The 18,605-nt window shown below is 33.3% G+C and overlaps 1 protein-coding gene across 4 annotated transcripts in view; it reads right to left on the reverse strand.

Moving 5' to 3' along the window:
- Positions 1 to 427: 427 nt before the first annotated feature.
- LOC105499347 (poly(ADP-ribose) polymerase family member 8) overlaps positions 428 to 18,605 on the reverse strand; it is a 189,660-nt gene continuing 171,482 nt past the window's right edge. For all 4 annotated transcript variants that reach the window (XM_011771891.2, XM_011771890.3, XM_011771893.3 and 1 more), the window contains 5 exons: positions 16,951 to 17,020; positions 14,086 to 14,159; positions 12,895 to 12,964; positions 11,926 to 12,010; positions 428 to 4,980 (listed from right to left, as the gene is read on the reverse strand). In XM_011771891.2, the coding sequence (XP_011770193.2) occupies positions 4,878 to 4,980; positions 11,926 to 12,010; positions 12,895 to 12,964; positions 14,086 to 14,159; positions 16,951 to 17,020 (402 nt within the window). In that variant the 3' untranslated portion in view covers positions 428 to 4,877. The remainder of the gene's footprint in view (positions 4,981 to 11,925; positions 12,011 to 12,894; positions 12,965 to 14,085; positions 14,160 to 16,950; positions 17,021 to 18,605) is intronic.

Below are 18,605 nucleotides of genomic sequence, written 5' to 3' on the forward strand. Positions count from 1 at the left end.
ATCCTATTCAGTTAATAAGATGTATTTTATAAAAAGTGGTGCTTTAAAAACCATTTTCTGATTACTTAGGTCAAAAATGCTTAGAAAATTCAGGACAGTTCATTTGAAATGCTCCTTTAGATATTATGGCCAGAAGTTACAAACTGACACATGTACAAATATACAAGAATCTTTTGTTTCAATGTTATACTTCTTGACAGAATTTAAAATTAAAACGGCACTCATACAATCAATTTAAGTCATTGAAAGTACATGGGGAATACTGAAAATACTTTCTTTTTTTCCCTCATTTTAAAAACAAAAAGGGCAACATCAATTTTAGAGTTTCTTGAGACCTTCAAATACATAGTCCCTAGAAGCAAGATTCATCAAGAGGAGAATCTAAAGCCTAACTGAGCTTTCAAAATACTGCCCACATATACCGTACTTGTTGAACAAATTCAGATTTATTGAAAGCAAACATTTACATTGGCTACAATGTTGGAACTATTACAAAGCTGGATAAAAGAGGCTTTAGTAGCAATAGAAAGCAAGAGCAATAAAAAGTGAATAGAGAAAATATTTGGCCTTACTGATCTCTTGGCAGTATTTACATTATGTACATATTGTTAAATATTTGTAATAATTTTAAGGCACCAAAGGTTAAATAGCAGTTTGCAATACTATTCTGTGCACAAAAATCAAGAAATGTATTGTAAAGAGGCTGTATAGTTAAAGAAACATAGGCATATCTTAATGTTTACATAAAGGAGTGGCTGCATTTAAAAAAATCTCAAATGATACATTAAATATTGGGCAGATCAAAGATATTATTTTTAGAACATTAAATTATATTGACTATGTAAATAAGCACTATTTTTTACTGACCTCCTGGTAAATGTGTAATGTAATCTATTCGTCAACACAGCTTTTTTCACACTCATGGATATGTTTTGTCTAAAAACTACTTGAAATTCTTCTGACCTACAAAAACTTATCCTAATATTTCATAATGTATACAAAATTCCCAAGAAGAATTTACTGGGTAATAATATACATCAAATCTATATATAATGAGACAAAAATTTAGCGGCATTAAATGCCAAAATGCTTGAATATTCAGTCTGCCATTCCAGTGTAGTCGTTGGGTGTTTTCATCCTTTAACTCTTTAGAGTGGGAGATAGTGGCTTGAGGTAATGGACATAAAATTGGCCCATGTAGAAAATCAATCTCAAAATAAACTAATTAATTTCAAATTTTGCAACCCAAATTCTTTCAGGTAACTCACTGGGTGTTAACCCTGACATTGTTACCAGTGACTGAAAGATCCATGTTACCACATTGTCCAGAAGTAACTGACAACATCTGTGTCCAGTATGGTCTTACTGTTGAATTATTTGATGACTTCTATTTGCAAAATTTTATTTGTTCCTGACATTGAAAACCCAATTTACCTTACCAACAGTCTATCAATTGTCTTGAGGTAGTGTTATAATAAAGAATTCAGCAAGACAATAGAACATCATAATGTCTGTAAAATGTGCTTCAAATGCCACCATGAAATCCATATTTATTTAGATGGTAGATGACCCAATGTTGAGTGGCCCCTTCGTGACATATTAAATTACTATCTGATGAAGTTATCCAGACTCTTTAATGAGGATGATGAATTTTTCATTAAAACTTTCTCAAACCCCATGCTCTAAGGCAAGTTATAGTTTTAAAAATATTTTTATTATACAAAGTACTGCTAAAATTCTTTCAGTTAAAGATTCATAGACTTACATATTATAGATTTTCTTTCTTTTAGCAAAGGGGAGAAAAATGAAGGAATTTCTTCTCCAAACTTAAATTGTCAAAGAAAAATATTCAGAGCATTAACAATAGCTTGGGTTGGTTTTTTATACTACACCGTATTTAACAGTAACTTTTAAAATGTGGCACTTTTAAAATTAAACTTTAAATTAAAAAAACAGTTTCAAACCCAACATATGACTGAGATTTGCTGAGCAACAAGTATAAAATTTATTCCAACATAGTGCATTCGAAGACACCAAAAGTGTCTTACTATAATGCATTTTATAGCACTAGATTATTTGTATATTATTACTTTTTTCCATTGTCAAATGTTCATTTTCTTCTCATTTTAATACAGTGAAAGAGAACATATTATTCATAGTAAAATGTTTACAAAATCAGCAATGTAGGAAAAAGTAGAACTAATAAATTAATAATTTTCTTTCCCTACTTCAAGGATGAAAATAAATGACTGCCTTTGCTTAGTGGGTTACTATCTAAGTAGCAACAGCTACACAATTAATAAAACCATTACAAAGCATCGGTGAACAGATTTCAAATAATTATAAAAACACAATACAATATCAAATGTTTGGAATCATCAAATAAGTGAATAGATAATATTTTAACGAATGACTGAATCAAAGCATGATAACAGTGTTCAAATCTCCAAATTGTATGGACCTGTTTGGATTTTGGAAGCACATTTATATGTTAGTAGTAGTAATTGAAATTAGATTCTTTAGAAATACAGAAAATCATCTCTATCAGTTATTATAGTATCCCCAATTTCAAAAAGTTCAATTAAAAAATAAGATTGATTCTCCTTAGAATATTTGCTTACAAAGTTCTGAGACAATTGTTTGAAACAAAATCTGTCATTCTGCATCATGATACAACTCAATTAACTGTCATAACAAGATATCTTACTTTATTATCATAAAAGATGCCTAGCATTAAACTATCAACTACTTTCTCAGATAGGTGAACCTACTCTTATTCTTAAGTCAACAGGAACAGTTTTTATTATGCCAATTTTCCTTAAACAGTCTTTCTTGAGTCCTACAAGTTATCCTTCCAGTTCAGACTCCAATACTATATTCTTTACAGATCACTCAAATGTTAAGTAAAACCATAATGGATTAGGTCAGTGGCTTTTAAATTATGCTGGAGGCACTCTACAGAGCTTATTGGAGGTGCCTCAGTGGTCCTAGTGGCCAAACAGGTGGAGTTCCAAGATTCCGTCTCCCAAATCGTGGTATCATGTTTGTCATGTATAGATGGTCTAATGTATAGACTAATTTCAAAAAAATAATTCTGTTGCTTAAAAATGTCTTAAAAACACAGTTAAAGTGATTTGGGAGACTTGCAGCATGTTGACAAAAAAAAAAAAAAAAAAAGCAAGGTCCTCATGTCCCACACTAGTCTTCAAATAAGTGGTCACAAAACACTGGATATGATATTGTATCTTTGCCCTACCCCACTACTATTATCCCTCAGCCTAGCCCAGAGTTCAGAGCCACAAGTCAAAACAGATCAATGTTTTAAGTAGATACTATCAAAATGATTAATATCCCAGCCACTTCAAGCCTACTTTTTCTTGCAGAAATAAGTGGCATATCAATTATTTGCAATATAACAAAACAAATGATTAGAAAATACTTCCTAAACTGCAACCCTTAACAACATGTATGACCTTTTTCTCACCTTTTATGCCAGACAAAGGAAATAAACACAGCAGTTATCACATTATACTTGCAAATGACTACACATTTTTATTTTTTTTCTATATAAATTAAAATCAGATAGAGCCTTGATTCAGGGTTTGAATAGAGTGGCAGACTCACTAATTAAACTGCTTTCATGAATGGCCTTATTCCAAAGACAACATGTGGGAAAATAAACACTGTCAATTAAAACTTGATGAATAAGAACTCTAGGACTCAAAGAATAAGAAATGATTTTGATGAAATTATGAGTCTTGAAAAGGAAATGCTGAGAGCTGGTGTTACTGTTCTCTATAAACTTATTTGTTGTCTTTTAATATAAAAGAAGCATCAAAGTTTGTGTTCTTTCTCAATATGAAAAAAAATAAGCAGAGGTATTAGATGAACAAATACAAAAATGCTGGTGTGGCATAAATAAAATGGTAAAATGTTTTCTTGTAGTAAATAAAAAATATATATGGTTTCTTTAAATTCTGAGGTCTTTCTTTCAAATACATAATCATTTGAATATAGATTCAGTCTACCAGGCCATGTATGTTCCCCAAATTATGACTTTTAGATAACATTTTAAAAGAGTTGAATTTCTTCAGACAAACTGAAAAATTGTCTGAAAATATTTTCAGTGAATGAATGGTGGTAAATTTGGCTCATATCTTGGTTTATGTTCAAATTTATTGCTTACTAAATATTATCTTCTTTCCATTAAATGAGGATAGAATTGTGAAGCTAAGCCATCTTTCTTGTCAAAACATACGTGTGAATATACACAGATATATTCACAACCACACATTTTGATGCATGAATCTATAGATGTGTATATTACATACTTTTTCGCAAAGCACTACTTCTAAGACCTAATTGTTTTTGTATGAAGAAAAATAGAAGAATAGGGAACATCCCTTCCAAAACATTAGAATGCCCATACTACTAATGATATAGCACGTCAGAATGTGCAAACAGTATACTTATTTCAGAGTATCTGATTGATTTAGATGCCATTATAAAATGTTCTCAATTCTATTTTGGTAACCTAAAATGTCGGTATATAATACCAAATATCCAGTTAAAGAGTTTAATATAAAAATATCAGCACAAAACAGTTTTTTCAATCTGTTTATTGTGTGAGCAACCCAAACTTTAGTTTAAGTGCTGTTGAAATTTTATTACTAGATTCCATAACCCTACAATTGATAAATCTTATACCATTTTAGGTATTTAATGAGATACTTAGAAATACTAAGAAAAACAACCAGTATTCAAAGGGTTAATTTTGTTTATAATAATAATAAATTATTTTATCATCTTCTTCAGTTCAAAATCCAGCTTTGAACCCGAGGAAGGCTTTCAAATCATGTTAATTAAATGGTGGTCCTTTAACCAGTAGCAGTTTGATTACCAATTACTCGGAGGATCTCTTTGTGAATGCCTCCTTCTTGTGTATTAATATTTGCATCTCCCACTTGGCCGTCTTCATAGCTGAAATACAAAACATAAAAATATAAAAACATTTTAAAAGACGGCAGCATTTAAAACAGCTTAGAAATGCTATTTGATACCTAAAATATAGCCCAAGAAAATAAAAAGCAAATTATACGGTTGTTTTTCAGGTGCGTTTAACAATGTGTCCTCATTGTGAAACACAGAACAGCCCATTCTACGTCATGCCTAAATTTTCCCTTCTTGCATTTTTTTTTTTTATCCTCTCATAAAGCACTGTCTGAGTTGCAAGAAGTTTCTCAGTGTCTTTGGCATTGCAGGCATTTCCCACAGCAGCTGCTATGAAGTCTACTATAAAAAAAAAATAACAGCTTCAACTTTATGTTGCTAAGATTCTGGACTTCTTAACTCTACTCCTACTTCAATCATGTCTTTATTTTCTGACTGACGACACTTCACTTTCTACCACTGCTTCTTTGCCATGCCTGCCTTCTAATAATTATTCAGCCACAATCAGTGCTGACCTTTTTTCTTATCACTGGTTGTACTATTTAGTCTGACTTTAACATATTCTTATTTATGCTGGCACTTCACAGAAGAATGCAAGCCTGCTAAGTTTACTTTAGCAGTAGAAGGGAAAATATAATATTAAAGAACAGCAATTACTAAGTTCTTTAAAAATAAATAATTACATTTTAGATGGTAATTCATTTTTCTCAAATAAACTTACTTGAGCAATAAGAATTTCCTAAGAATGAATTTTCAAGCTTTCATGATCATATTCAGAGGCGAACAAGTGACAAATTATTTTACTTCATAAAAATGGCTTCAAGACAGAAGCTTTAGAAAAGTGGTAATTACTTGAAAATAGATAACCAGGGATATAAGCACAGCATCTCAAAGACTAATACTAGCCACTATCTTTTCCTGAAATAGCACATTATAGGAAAATGAAAAGATGACATACAGCAAAGAGAACTTGGCTCCTTATGTAATCCACTGCTTAACCATCAAGTGATAACTGCATTTGTACCAAGTCTAAATTCTTAAGTAAATGACCCAAGGTTGTCTATTTGGTTAATTCTTATTGCTGTTTTAGATATACTCAGCAAGTTTCAACTTACATATACATGGAAATGACACCTCATGGTGAAACATTACCCTAAGAAAAAGAATGGGATATGTGGTACACAGCCCAATTACAAGTATTTTCTCAGGACAGTAAGTGCTCTGTTACTAAGATTAATTCTCAATCACTTTTATTGCATCCTTTTCCTTGGCCTCTCATTTCAATGATGGTTTTATACATGAATCACACCTCAGTTTTCTCTCTTCTCATGACATGCAAAATCAATTATTTCAGCCCCTTCCAAGTTTTAACTATCACACGCATGCTAATTCCTAAAACTCTACCTTCGATCCTTAAATTTTTCTCTCTATATAACTTTCCTACAGATAACACAAATTCAGTATATTCAAAGTCCTTATTTTTTGACCCTGGGACTGCTACTTTTTATTCTATCCATATCTCAATTTGATGTACCAGCATCCAGGAACACAAAACCTTTAGTCATTCTTGGCTCTCTTTGTGCCTAAACCCAATTAATTATCAAGCTATCTTGCTTCCAGTTTCGTAAACTTTCTCTCTACCTGAGGCCATTACCTTTGTTTAGGCCTCCATTGTCATTTGTCTAAATGACTGGTTTTCAAGTTGCAGGTTGTGTGTAACTAGTGGGTTTCAAAATTAATTTAGGTTGTCCAGACCAGCATGTTAAATGACGAATAGAATAGAATAGAATAGAATAGAATAGAATAGAATAGAATAGAATAGAATAGAATAGCGAACACTGACTTCAATACAGGTAGAAAGAATTATTTTTTTCTAAGTCACAATGTCAAACACATTTCTTTTTGTGGTGAGACAAACTGACCTAGAGAGTTGTTACAACATTATAACTGATCTCTCTGTCTCTACACTTATCCCCATCATCTCTCCTACAAGATCTATTCTCCACCCTGCAAAAGTGATAGGAAAATGACCACTATCTCACTTACAGAACAAAATCCAAGTTATTGGCAATATGAGTTCCTTCATCATTCAAATACAGACTTCCTCTCCAGTCATGCCCCATCACTCTTTTCAGTCAGATGGAAGGGTTTGTCTACCCAAATATTATACGTACACTGACATTTAAAAAGCATTAGAAGTTAGTGGAGAAGACATGAGACTCAAATTATTTGAATAAAGGATAATAATTTAAGACTGAAAGAGCACAGAGGAAGAGAGAGAAGAGAGCAAAAGTGGGAGTGAAGGTAAGAGTGAGAACTAGAGAGAGAGACAGAGAGAGAAAGAGAAAGAAAGCATGCTTAAAAGTATTAAATAAAATGCATATTTTTCTACTGTCTAGGAAACCCACAAGGAATCACAACAGTTGTGGGTTGAATGACAAAATTGACCAAAGGCATTGAGGTGTTTTAAATTTGTTGCATATATAATAACCAAGAAAAATCAAACATCCATTTAATTTGGGCAACTGGCAAGGCTTAGATACATAAGTTGATAGTGGCATTAGGGCATTTCTTACAATAGCGTATACAGAACATGTCACAGCTATTTATGATTTAAGAGTAAAGTTCTTTTATGTCTGGAAAACAACATAATTTAAAAGAAATAGCATATGAATGATACCACTAGGGAGATGATACATTTGACTGGGTTTTGGTAGAATGAAAAGTGAAAACGTCTAAAAGGAGACAAGAATTACTCATATTCCCAGGAGTGTAAAAGGATTACTAAAATTTTAATGAAAAATAAACCAATTTGCTTTAAAAATAATAGAAACTAGGATATTAGATGAAATTTAGCCACCCAGAAATTTCTTAGGTATGTCAGGACATTTCATAAATAAAAACTTTTGAAATTATTGACAACTTGATGGGAAGATCACTTGAGTCAAGGAGTTTGAGACCCACCTGAGTAATACAGCCAAGACCTCATCTCTACAAATTAAAAAAAGGACAAGGCAGCCTGAGCTGTCCAAACATAGGGTGAGCAGAATTCAGAGAAAAGACAGAATCATTTCAGACTGGGAGGTCAGGGGAGGTGCCAAGGAATAGACTGTTTGAATGAGCCTTGAAAAATAGGCTAATGGTCTAGCTGGTAAGAAGGCCAAATCATTTGGATTGACTGAGCAAAGGCACAATAGTGGGAAATACAACTCCAAGTTGTTTTTAAGAAACAGCTTGGACAATTTCACTTAATCAGTGGTTTGTGCATGTAACTGAAGTAAGGTAGAAGGGACTCTATATGTTGGAGAATGCCATGTTTCTATTTAACTATCAGCCTGTCTGGGCAATGAATAATCAAAACACTGCTTTAGGGAGATGAATATGGTACAAATGGTATGATCTTAGAATTTTATACGCATAGGAACGCAGGTTGTACACCAAAAGATTAATCCTAGTTAACTCTAAATGGGGATAATATGGAAAATGTTCTTTTTTTTTCTTTTTTGCTTATCTTCAATTTCTGAATACTAAAGAGGTATATCACTAGTGTAATAATGGTAATGTTTAATAAATCTTGCATTGCACAAAGGAGGCTAAGAGTGATGAAGAAATTAGAAGCAGGGAGAACTAATAACCCTTTGATATACTCTGGGGGGACAGAATAATATATCCACGGGAGTAAAGGCATTGGGACAAAATTGTGAAAAGATAAACTTGGGAATTGATGACTATGGTGAGCAATGAAAAAGAAATGGAAAACTACAGCTCAGGTTTCGAGTCTCTTTGATGTATAAAGTTACTGCACAGATTGGAGAAGGTGAGATGTTGGCAAGGGAATTTAAATAATGTGTTCTTATTTGCATATTGATTTTAAGGTATTAGCAGGCTTTTCAAGGGCAAATACTCATCAGTTATAATATTTGACTTTTTTCATTCCTACATTCATTCCTCACTTATTCATTCCTACATTCACATCTCCAGCCCTTTTGAAAATGGCTACCTAATTTCTACATACAGGTCTTAATGTCCTAGTACACATGCGTTTCAAGGTTAGTCATGTAATCAAGTTTTACTCACAGTTTCTAGAAACTAGAAATTGGCTTGGATCTGTTCATAACATCTGAACTATTACATTTTGCCTGAAGCACTTACATTTAATTAAGTTTCTTCATTTTGGAATTCTCTAACAAAAATTTTTTGAACTTCTAATTCTCTTCTTTTTTTTTTTAAATCGATATTTTCCTTCAAATTTTACTTTCATTTTTTTCTGATACACCAGCCTGTTCCCTAAAATTTCCCTCCAATTCTTCTCTCATTTTGTGCTGCTTACTTGCTGGAAAACATGTAGCATACTATGTGACTGTTTTATCAGCTCAACTGTGGGAATCAGATTAGCATGGGAGTTATTTTAATTTTCAATATTGTTACTTGATAATAGATTTTTTAAAAAGGTAACCATGTTAACTCATATCCTAGGCATTAGGCAAAGTTTCTAACATCCAGGATCACATAATGTATCACAAAAATTAAAAAGAACAGAAATTGAGTTTTTGTCTTATCTTCATTCTCATCTATTTATTCTTCTTCTAGGTGTTACCACGCATTAGGGAGGCTCACCACTAGTAGAACTCTGTGATCATATCTTTTATAGAGAAAGAAACTGATGGTTGCAATTAGAATGTACATTAATGAAACAAGTTCTCCTTTTGATGTGTTTTGAATTTATCAATTTTCCTTAATGAGTCTCCTGAGGGCACAGAAAGGATGAAATCTAATTTGTGTTCATAAAGCAATGAAAATGATCTTAATATGATAATATGAAATTTTTCCTTGGATTATTTAGGAAGTATCCGAGTGTACTTCTCTTTTCTTCATATGATTTATCCTCAATGCTTGCCTATGAAATACAGAAATTATTTTCTCCAGTAAACACCCCCCCACAACATGTATATCCCTACAGATAGGCTTTATGTATAATTTATCTAAAAGTTCAAAAGAAATAATACTTAAAATGGTACTGCCTATTAAAATATCTAAGGTTGTTTATTTAGCTTAGTTAATTTGAATGTTAGCAAGACACAGAAGGAGTAAATGAACTGATTAGATGACAGGCTAAGGAAAGGACTCTAGAGTTACTTTTCTGCCAAAATCTCAAGATTTCTCAATGAAATAACTTGGTGACTGAAGGTTTCTTTTTGGAAGGCCAACCATCTAACAGTGGATAACAATCAAGACAGTTAAGAAAGAAGAGACAAAAAATATATATATATATTTTATAAGCCTTTCAGTGGCCAAGACCTGCACTGTGCTAAATTAATCCTCGTAATAAACTTTAAAGGCACTGTGTGCAGATAGCTTCTCTAGGAGCCCCCAGGATCCTCTTGGAGTCCTTCTCTGCCTGCATTCTGCCCCAGGAGCCTGACCTGTAAGGACTTTCTCAATAAACTCCATTGTTCTCTAGCTTCTGGCAGGGTTTGGACAATGGGGCTTCCCAACAGGACTGCTTCCTGCTTGTGTCTTTTTGTACCGGGGAATGTATAACGTGCTAACAGATCCAGGTTACTACACTGGAACTGCGGTTTCCTTATAACCATATCCTTGTAAATAATCTAACTGGGGATGTCCCAAAAATATTTTTCACAGGTCATTTGTTTCCTGTTTGGATTGTGACTGATACAGGTATACTATTATCATTTTACTGATGAAGCCTAGATGGGTTATACAACTAGTCAATATCGCCTTACTAATTACTATTCAGCCAGGATTCAAACTATCTGATCAAAAGCCGGCTCTTCCTACTATACTTACTGCTGCCTGACTGTTAAGAAAGAAATCTATAGCCAGTAAATATCTATCGTAAGAACCATCACAGTTTTCAAATCATCCAAAAGAAAACCAGGCAGCTCCTAAGTTTCACTGTGAATAGTCTGTCAACAAGGCAACAGATCCAATGCTGAATGCACAGGGTACTAGGGATATACAGCATACTGAAGCAATCTTAACAGTTCAAATTTTCAGCTTCTTTTAAGACTACATGAAGTACAAAACAGATATGCTCAACTCTTCCCTGAAATACTTTCTGTGACAAGATCATGGATAAGGTGGGAACAGCATGGGAAAAGGGTTGGAAGCCAAGGGTAGCGTGAAAATTAGACTGGTCTATTGCACCCATTATTTAGGAGTGAAAAATAATGCTTTTATATTTTAATGCAACTCTTATGATAAAGCCATGCCAAAAAAAAAAAAACCCCACATCAACATGTACTGCATTGCCAGCTCGTGTTATATGCAATGTAGATCAATCTTTTATAGGACAGACCTTTCCATTATTTGTATTCTTCATCCCAGTTCTAAATTTTTAAAATTAACAAAAGTATATGTATGTATACATACAGAGAGATGGCTAGAGAGACAGAGATGATGTTTTTCTTTTTTTTTTTTTTTTTTTTTTTTTTTGAGACAGATTCTCCCTCTGTCACCCAGGCTGGAGTGCAGTGGTACTATCATGGCTCACTGCAACCTCCATCTCTCAGGTTCAAGCGATTCTCCTGCCTCAGCCTCAGTAGCTAGGATTACAGGCATGCACCACCACACCCAGCTAATTTTTGTATTTTTAGTAGAGATAGGGTTTCACCATATTAGCCAGGCTGGTCTCAAACTCCTGACCTTAGGTGATCCACCTCCCTCAGCTTCCCAAAGTGCTGGAATTACAGGAGTGGGCCACTGCGCCCAGCCAAGATGTTTTTTTAGTTGTAAGTTAACAGCTGTTTTTCATCAGCTCTTCTAAGTTAACAGCATTTAAAAATTATTTAGATTTTTTTTAATGGCTTACTGAAAATAAAACAAAAACACTAGTTGATGTTAAACTCAATTACCTGTTATATTTTGGCAGCTAAAGAGACCAAACAATAATTCAGTCACCACTAGCTCATTTGTGGCAAAGACAGTAATATACAAATTTGAGCATCCACTTACACGAAAAAGAATCGTGTGCAGACATGGTCAGTATTGGGGACAACCCATATCTCTCCATGTTTGTGCAGGTCAGGTGAGGTGATCACTGCAAGTAGAAGATAAAATTAAAGAACCACTTTATTCTAAAGAAATCCTAGTCCATTCCGGCTTAATATATCCCTTCTCTTTGAAATCTAAAGCAAAAATATAAGCACTAATGAACACATAAAAATTGTTTAAACTTACTGTCTATGAAGAAATATAGACAAAAACAGTGAAAGGCCATGTAACAATTTTATAATTTGAATAACAACTGGTATAACAACAAAAAGGAACTCATTTAAGTATTATCGAAAGCTGACAGGTCCTGACTTAAGAACTGTTTAGACACCATGTTCATGTACTATATAACTACTGTGTGTTGAAAACTTAAAAGACAGTTGACAGTAGCTACTAAAACTCCTAACACAAGAAGAAAAAAATGAATTTTTAGCCAAAGTCATATTTTAAAGTAAGAAAAAAGAAAAGTACATGATCTTGCAAATCACCCATCAATTTTTCTGTCATAAGTACAAAATAATATAATAATTTCAGTGTAGGAACAGAAAGACCTAATAGGTTATCTTCTCAGTGCTTGGTTCATCTTTCACATTTTTCATCGTGTCACATATTCAAATACCAACTTTAAGAGGAAGATAGCACATTAACTAAAGAGATAAGCATTACTTGATCAGAAATATGTAATTACCATTCTGGAAATATCTGCCTGAAATAAAATATATCACTGTCTGAATTCTTGCCAATTCTGCAATTTGGTTTGAAACTTTATGATCTCTACTGTACCCGTTTTTGCATTTGTGCCCTTTGAGATGATCACAAGGAATAATGCTTTTCCTATTCCACTGTAAGCACTCTATAAATATACTAATATTCTTAATTATAGATGAGCTAAGAACTAACACTACGAGGTTTGTAAAACTTTCAACTTACCTTCACATAAGGCTATGCATTTTAAGTTACGGCTTTGCAGGAATTGGGATTGCTGTCCTTTTTTCTGTGACTAAATTCCAAAAACAATTAACACTTAGAGTCAGAATGGAACACTTAGTGAAAAAAACTGTTCATCATCAAAAAGTCACTGAGGTGGCTCCAGGAAAAAAAAAAAAAAAAAAAAGCCTATCTAGACTAGCATCAATTTCCTTGCACTCTCTTAATATCAAGCTATTTTTATTTAATTTCTGTACATAATCATTACTAAATTATTCTTGAGATGAGTGAACTTAAAAATGCTAAATTAGGGTTCAATGATCTCACAACATGGAATTAGAACTCAAATTTATTTTTACTAAAAGCTTGGCCTCTATTTCAAGGTAAACAAAATTAAATTTGCATGATCTTTTCCAACATCAAAATCAATTATTTCAGATCATCTACTCCAAAACCAACCCATTTTTTAATAGCATCACTTACTAGGTCACAGAGGTTTCAGAAACATCACATGTAGAAAATCTGGGATGTTTTTGTTTTCAGATATTAGATTAGCTATACTCTTTTTTAAAAATTTAAAGTCACATTATTTATCAGATGAATTTTTAATTTTCCCAGAATATACTTGTTTTCTCTGAAACAACGTGAGATTGATGGTCATTCTACTCTCTGCCCAGAATGTTCTTTCTCCTAGAGAGGCACATGGCTCAGGTACTCATCACCTGTAGGTCTTGACTCAAATGTCACCTTCTCAGAGTATCCTTTCCTGACCATCCTTTTTAACATTCATCCCAGGTCCCTCTTCCACCCGACAGCATTAAATGTCTTATTTCCCTGGTTTATTTTTCTTCATAGTATCTAGCATTCTATCTATCTAAATATGTAGTTAATTTATTTATACCCCACAGTAGAACGTAGGCTCCAAGAGAACTGGAATATGTGTCTACTTTTGGCCATCACTATACTGCCTAGGAGTATCTCTGGTACTACAGTGGGAGATAAATACATATTTGTTGAATAACTATTGCATAGAGGCAATTCAGTTATTGCATTTCAGAGTGAGTTTTATTCCTTTATAAGTAATGACAACATTAAATAATTTTGCAGACTTAAAAAGCCTATTTTTCCAAGCTCTGCTGGCTAATGAGGCCACAGTTCACTAATCATAAGCAGTCACTAAAGTCACTACAACACCTGTGATGCATTGCTGCTTTTACTGCTTGAAGCTGGCTCGTCCTTGGCTGACACCTTCTGTTTCTTGTTCATCCCTGAAAACATCAGCAAAATAATAATTTAGGGACAAAGCTGTCTGATGCAGCTCAAAGTACAATCCACCTACTATGCAAAGTTCCATTCTAGGTAAAGGTTTGATCACATCAGGGTAGAGACAGTAACAAAGGGCTGTGCCCTTAGCACCTGAGGTGGAAGATCAGTGGGTTTTGGAGTCCTGGGAAAGTTATTATTATTATTATTATTATTATTATTTTGCATTGAAAGCAAGGATCGAAAATTCTTCTGCATAAAATTAATATAGTTTAAAAATTATTAAAACTTGATTTTAAAAGGCTTTTAGAACCTAACTGTCATTCCTACTCTCTGGCTAGGAGAAGGAGAAAATAAAGGGTGGGAAATATGAACAATGTCAGAAAAATATATTTACATTACAACTTAACTTTTCTGTTGTTATTTGTTGTTAAATTCTATGTAGAATCTAACATTTCTTCTAATTAAGACAAATTTTATGTTCTTTTTTCTGCAATATTCAGAAATTTTAGCTTACTCTGTAAATGCCATAATTTCTTACTGTGAATACTTTAGAAAAGCAGAACTAAAATACACATGTTTTTGAATATGTAGATTTGTATCTATACTTTACTAGAAAGTGTTCATCTACTGTTACATCAGAAGTTGAGATAGGTGTTGATTTTTGTAGTTGTTTCAGCAAATGGCCTAATGAGATGGGGAAAAGCCTGTTTACAAATTTGTGAAGTACATTTATCCAACTTTTTCAGGTCTTCCAAAAAGGTGCTGGGGTGGATGGGGACAGGTTGAGGAGAAGGCCTTAGGATTTCAAACGCATTTCTAACCAAAAAGCAAAGGGTATATATGCAGAGAAGCTGTCCTGTTCTCTTACCCCTACCCTTTCAGCCCTTAAAATCAACTACAGATGCTACGTCATCTTACCGTAGTGATTCTTACATTTGTCTCAGATCAAAAGCCCTTCAGGAATTTGAGAAAGGTATGTACTCCCTCTCCAGACAAATGCACATATACACAGACAAATTTTTACATCCATTCACACGGTTTGTACCTTTCCTCAATTCTTTCCATGAACCCATCGAAGGAGTCTATATACCATATAAAAAACAGAAAATCACAGTACTTGATGATTTGCTGTGTTTTTTCTTTATCTATGCTGAGAATGTACTTATTTATTTCAGCTGGTTTCTTAGCTTTTTATTTTGTACTGTTTTAGCAAGATTTAGAGTCTGATTTTAACCGATTTCTTCTTTGTTACTCCATTTCCTATCTCTACAGTATCTTACACTTCCTGATATTTATTTTCTTGTGTTATTTTGGCATATGTATTTTCAGAGATCACTGCAAGAGTATTTCTTTGCTAACAAGAGAAGGAGTCTAATTCCCCAACTCTTGAATATGAGTCAGGCTGTCCCAGACCTGCCAGTGCAGCCCATCCATCAACTGAGTGCCATTCAGTGGATACTTCAAGGGGCTAAAGAATCACTTAGCCAGGTCCCATCCCAGATTGCTGACCCAAAGAATCTATGAGCATAATGAAGCTGTTATTTTGCCCTAAGGTTAGGGTGCTTTGTTGAACAGCAATAGTTACTTGAATAATTATGTTTTAATTTTTCATATATTTCTAATTTTTCTTTTTTTATTTACATGCAACCTTCTAATTTTTTAAAGTTTTCTTTTCATCAGCATTTTACCATTTATCAATGTTGCTGTTTTCTTTTAGTATTTCTAATTATAAATCTGGTTTTAAGCATTCCAAGTTTCCTATCACTGAGAAACAACTTGTTATGGTTGGAAGAACATGAACTTTGGTAAATAAATTAGGAAGTTCTTTTTAATGTTCACCTAGTTATCAGACCTTTCTTACTATACTTTCCTATAACATGAGGATATTAAGACTTACCATTCAGGCACCATGTGAATGACATCTCCTAAAACGTGTAATGTGATCGCATAATTACACACACACACACACACACACACACACAGAAGCACACAAGCAAAACTAATTACATATGCAGTTATATGTATATAAAACCACTTAAAAGTGTGAAGGAACATACGCAGAACAATGAAGCTGTAGTAAAGGAGAGAAAATTTTCATCTGCTACTTCAAAAATTCTATGTAGCTTGAATTTATACAATGAGCATAATTATTTTATGTTTAAAACAGAATAGGTTAGTTGTTACATAAATCATACTGATCATTGTAAAATATTCCAAAAATTTTTAAAGTGCAAAGAAGAAAACATCACCAATTTCACCAAGGATAACTAATGCTAATAATTTGGTGATCATTCTTTCTACATTTTTAACTCATCAGGCTCCTGCACAGCACAAGCTTTCAATTTATTCCAAAGTATTCTTTCCCACAATCTCACCAAATTTACAAAAAGTTGTTAACAAGAGAGATGATTTTGAGGGTGTTTTTCTACTTCTAATGTTTCCATAATGTTCAAAGCTTCTTTATGGATAATAATCCAAAGATAAGAAATTAGCATGATATAGAATTACACTTAAAGATATTATGTATGTGTACTTTTCAGGGCCCTACATAGTGCTTTGCATATACTACAGTCTCAATATTCATTTATGGAAGGAATAAATGTAAGAAATATTAAATATTTGTTTAAATTGATAAAACACATATTCCATCTTGTACCCTAGGGAGAGTATTATAAATTCATCTTGACATTGTAAATTTAATAAAAATATATATAATAAGGCACAATAGAAAGCTGTGCATAGAGTATAAACAATAAGAAAATTAAAAGCTAATAAATTTGACTTTAGGATTACCTGAGTAACCAAATGATATGCTGGACATTGGACTAAGATAGATTCCACTTCCATACATTGCACCATGGAGCTAAGATGGGAAGAGTAGGAGAGAAAGAGAGAGAGAGAGAGGTCTGTTCATGGTTTAAATGTTAATATTTGACAAAGCAATCAGTTTCATGTCAGAACATTCAGTCTTAGAAAAAAATGACAGAGCTTCTATTCCAAGGTCTAATTTGAAAACAGTACTAACAGCCTTGTGCTTAAAACTCAGAGTTTATATATGAAAAAACGATATCTAGAGGAAAAAGATTCTTGATAAATGTTTTCCATTCTACCAGTAATAAAAACAATCACTTATTACAAAGTACACTAGCAGGCCTTTATTTTAATGGATCTAAAATTTTAGAAATTAAACTTGGTCTGAAAGACACAGTAACACATTCTGATTAGGATTTATATATTAGTGTATAAACAAAGCGTCCTGCTCAGATTTTCATTAAATAACACTATCTGTCATCCTGCTCTTATCCTTTGTTACATTTTTGAAGTTACATAAGTTTCATTAACCGAACCCTTCAACTGGTCTAAGAAACTATACTCAGATCAACTAAACTTCTTTCTCATTTTCTGTGTTCTGGGCCCTCACACGCTATTAGTATGAACTATTGAATACTAAACGCATTTAACATTTAACATTTAATTGAATCATCTAAAATGTCATTGTAATATGAGATCTAGCTCAAGTGGCTGGGTTAAGTATCTCATATTATTAAGTCTTAAGCATCTCATATTTTCTTAAGTCCTTATGCTGTCAGATGAAAAAAAATTCAGCTGCATGAGAGTGAAGTGAAATGTGCAGGATGAAAAGCATAAATAAAGATGAAGATGACAGCCACGATATTCTGCTAACACCAAGTACTGTCCTAGAGGCGGAAAAGCAGGTATTAGATGGCTCTCTAACATCCAGTCCACTTATTTCTACATTTTATTCTCTAAAAGCATTCATATTGAGGCCCAGTACTCAAGAAATGTACACTGAATTAACAGAACGCCTCTATGATTTTACTTTGTGCATAATGTTTTTCTACCTAAGTTAAAAGTGTGATTTGTTTTATTGTTTTCTCATAGGGAATTAAACTCTCTTTTCCTTTCTTTCTTTTTTTTTTTTTTTTTTTTTGTTGAGACAGTCTCGCTGTGTCACCCAGGCTGAGGTACAGTGGTGCGATCTCAGATCACTGCCACCTTCACTTTCACCTCCTGGATTCAAATTATTCTCTTGCCTCAGCCTCCCAATTAGCTTCGATTGTAGGCATGTGCTACCAAGCCTAGATAATTTTTGTGTTTTTTTGTATTTTTAATAGAGACAGGGTTTTGCCATGTTAGCCAGACTGGTCTCAAACGCCTGGCCTCAAGTGATCTGCCCACCTAAGCCTCCCAAAGTGCTGGGATTACAGCTGTGAGCCACTGTGCCCATCCTTTCCCTTTTCATCGTATTATCCATTTTGTGTTTAGAACATTGTGTTCTGCTTCAGTTCTAGTATGCCTACTACGAATTCCATATAATGTTTTACTCACATGCTTCCTCTTTTGCAAGTAAAAGCCTAACAACAGGGTTGCTTACTGACTCTCAATTCTGAAGAAGAATGAGGTCTTGTTAAAGCATTCAGGAAATT

This window comes from Macaca nemestrina, chromosome 6, assembly GCF_043159975.1.
Source record: "Macaca nemestrina isolate mMacNem1 chromosome 6, mMacNem.hap1, whole genome shotgun sequence".
Taxonomy (NCBI): Eukaryota; Metazoa; Chordata; class Mammalia; order Primates; family Cercopithecidae; genus Macaca; species Macaca nemestrina.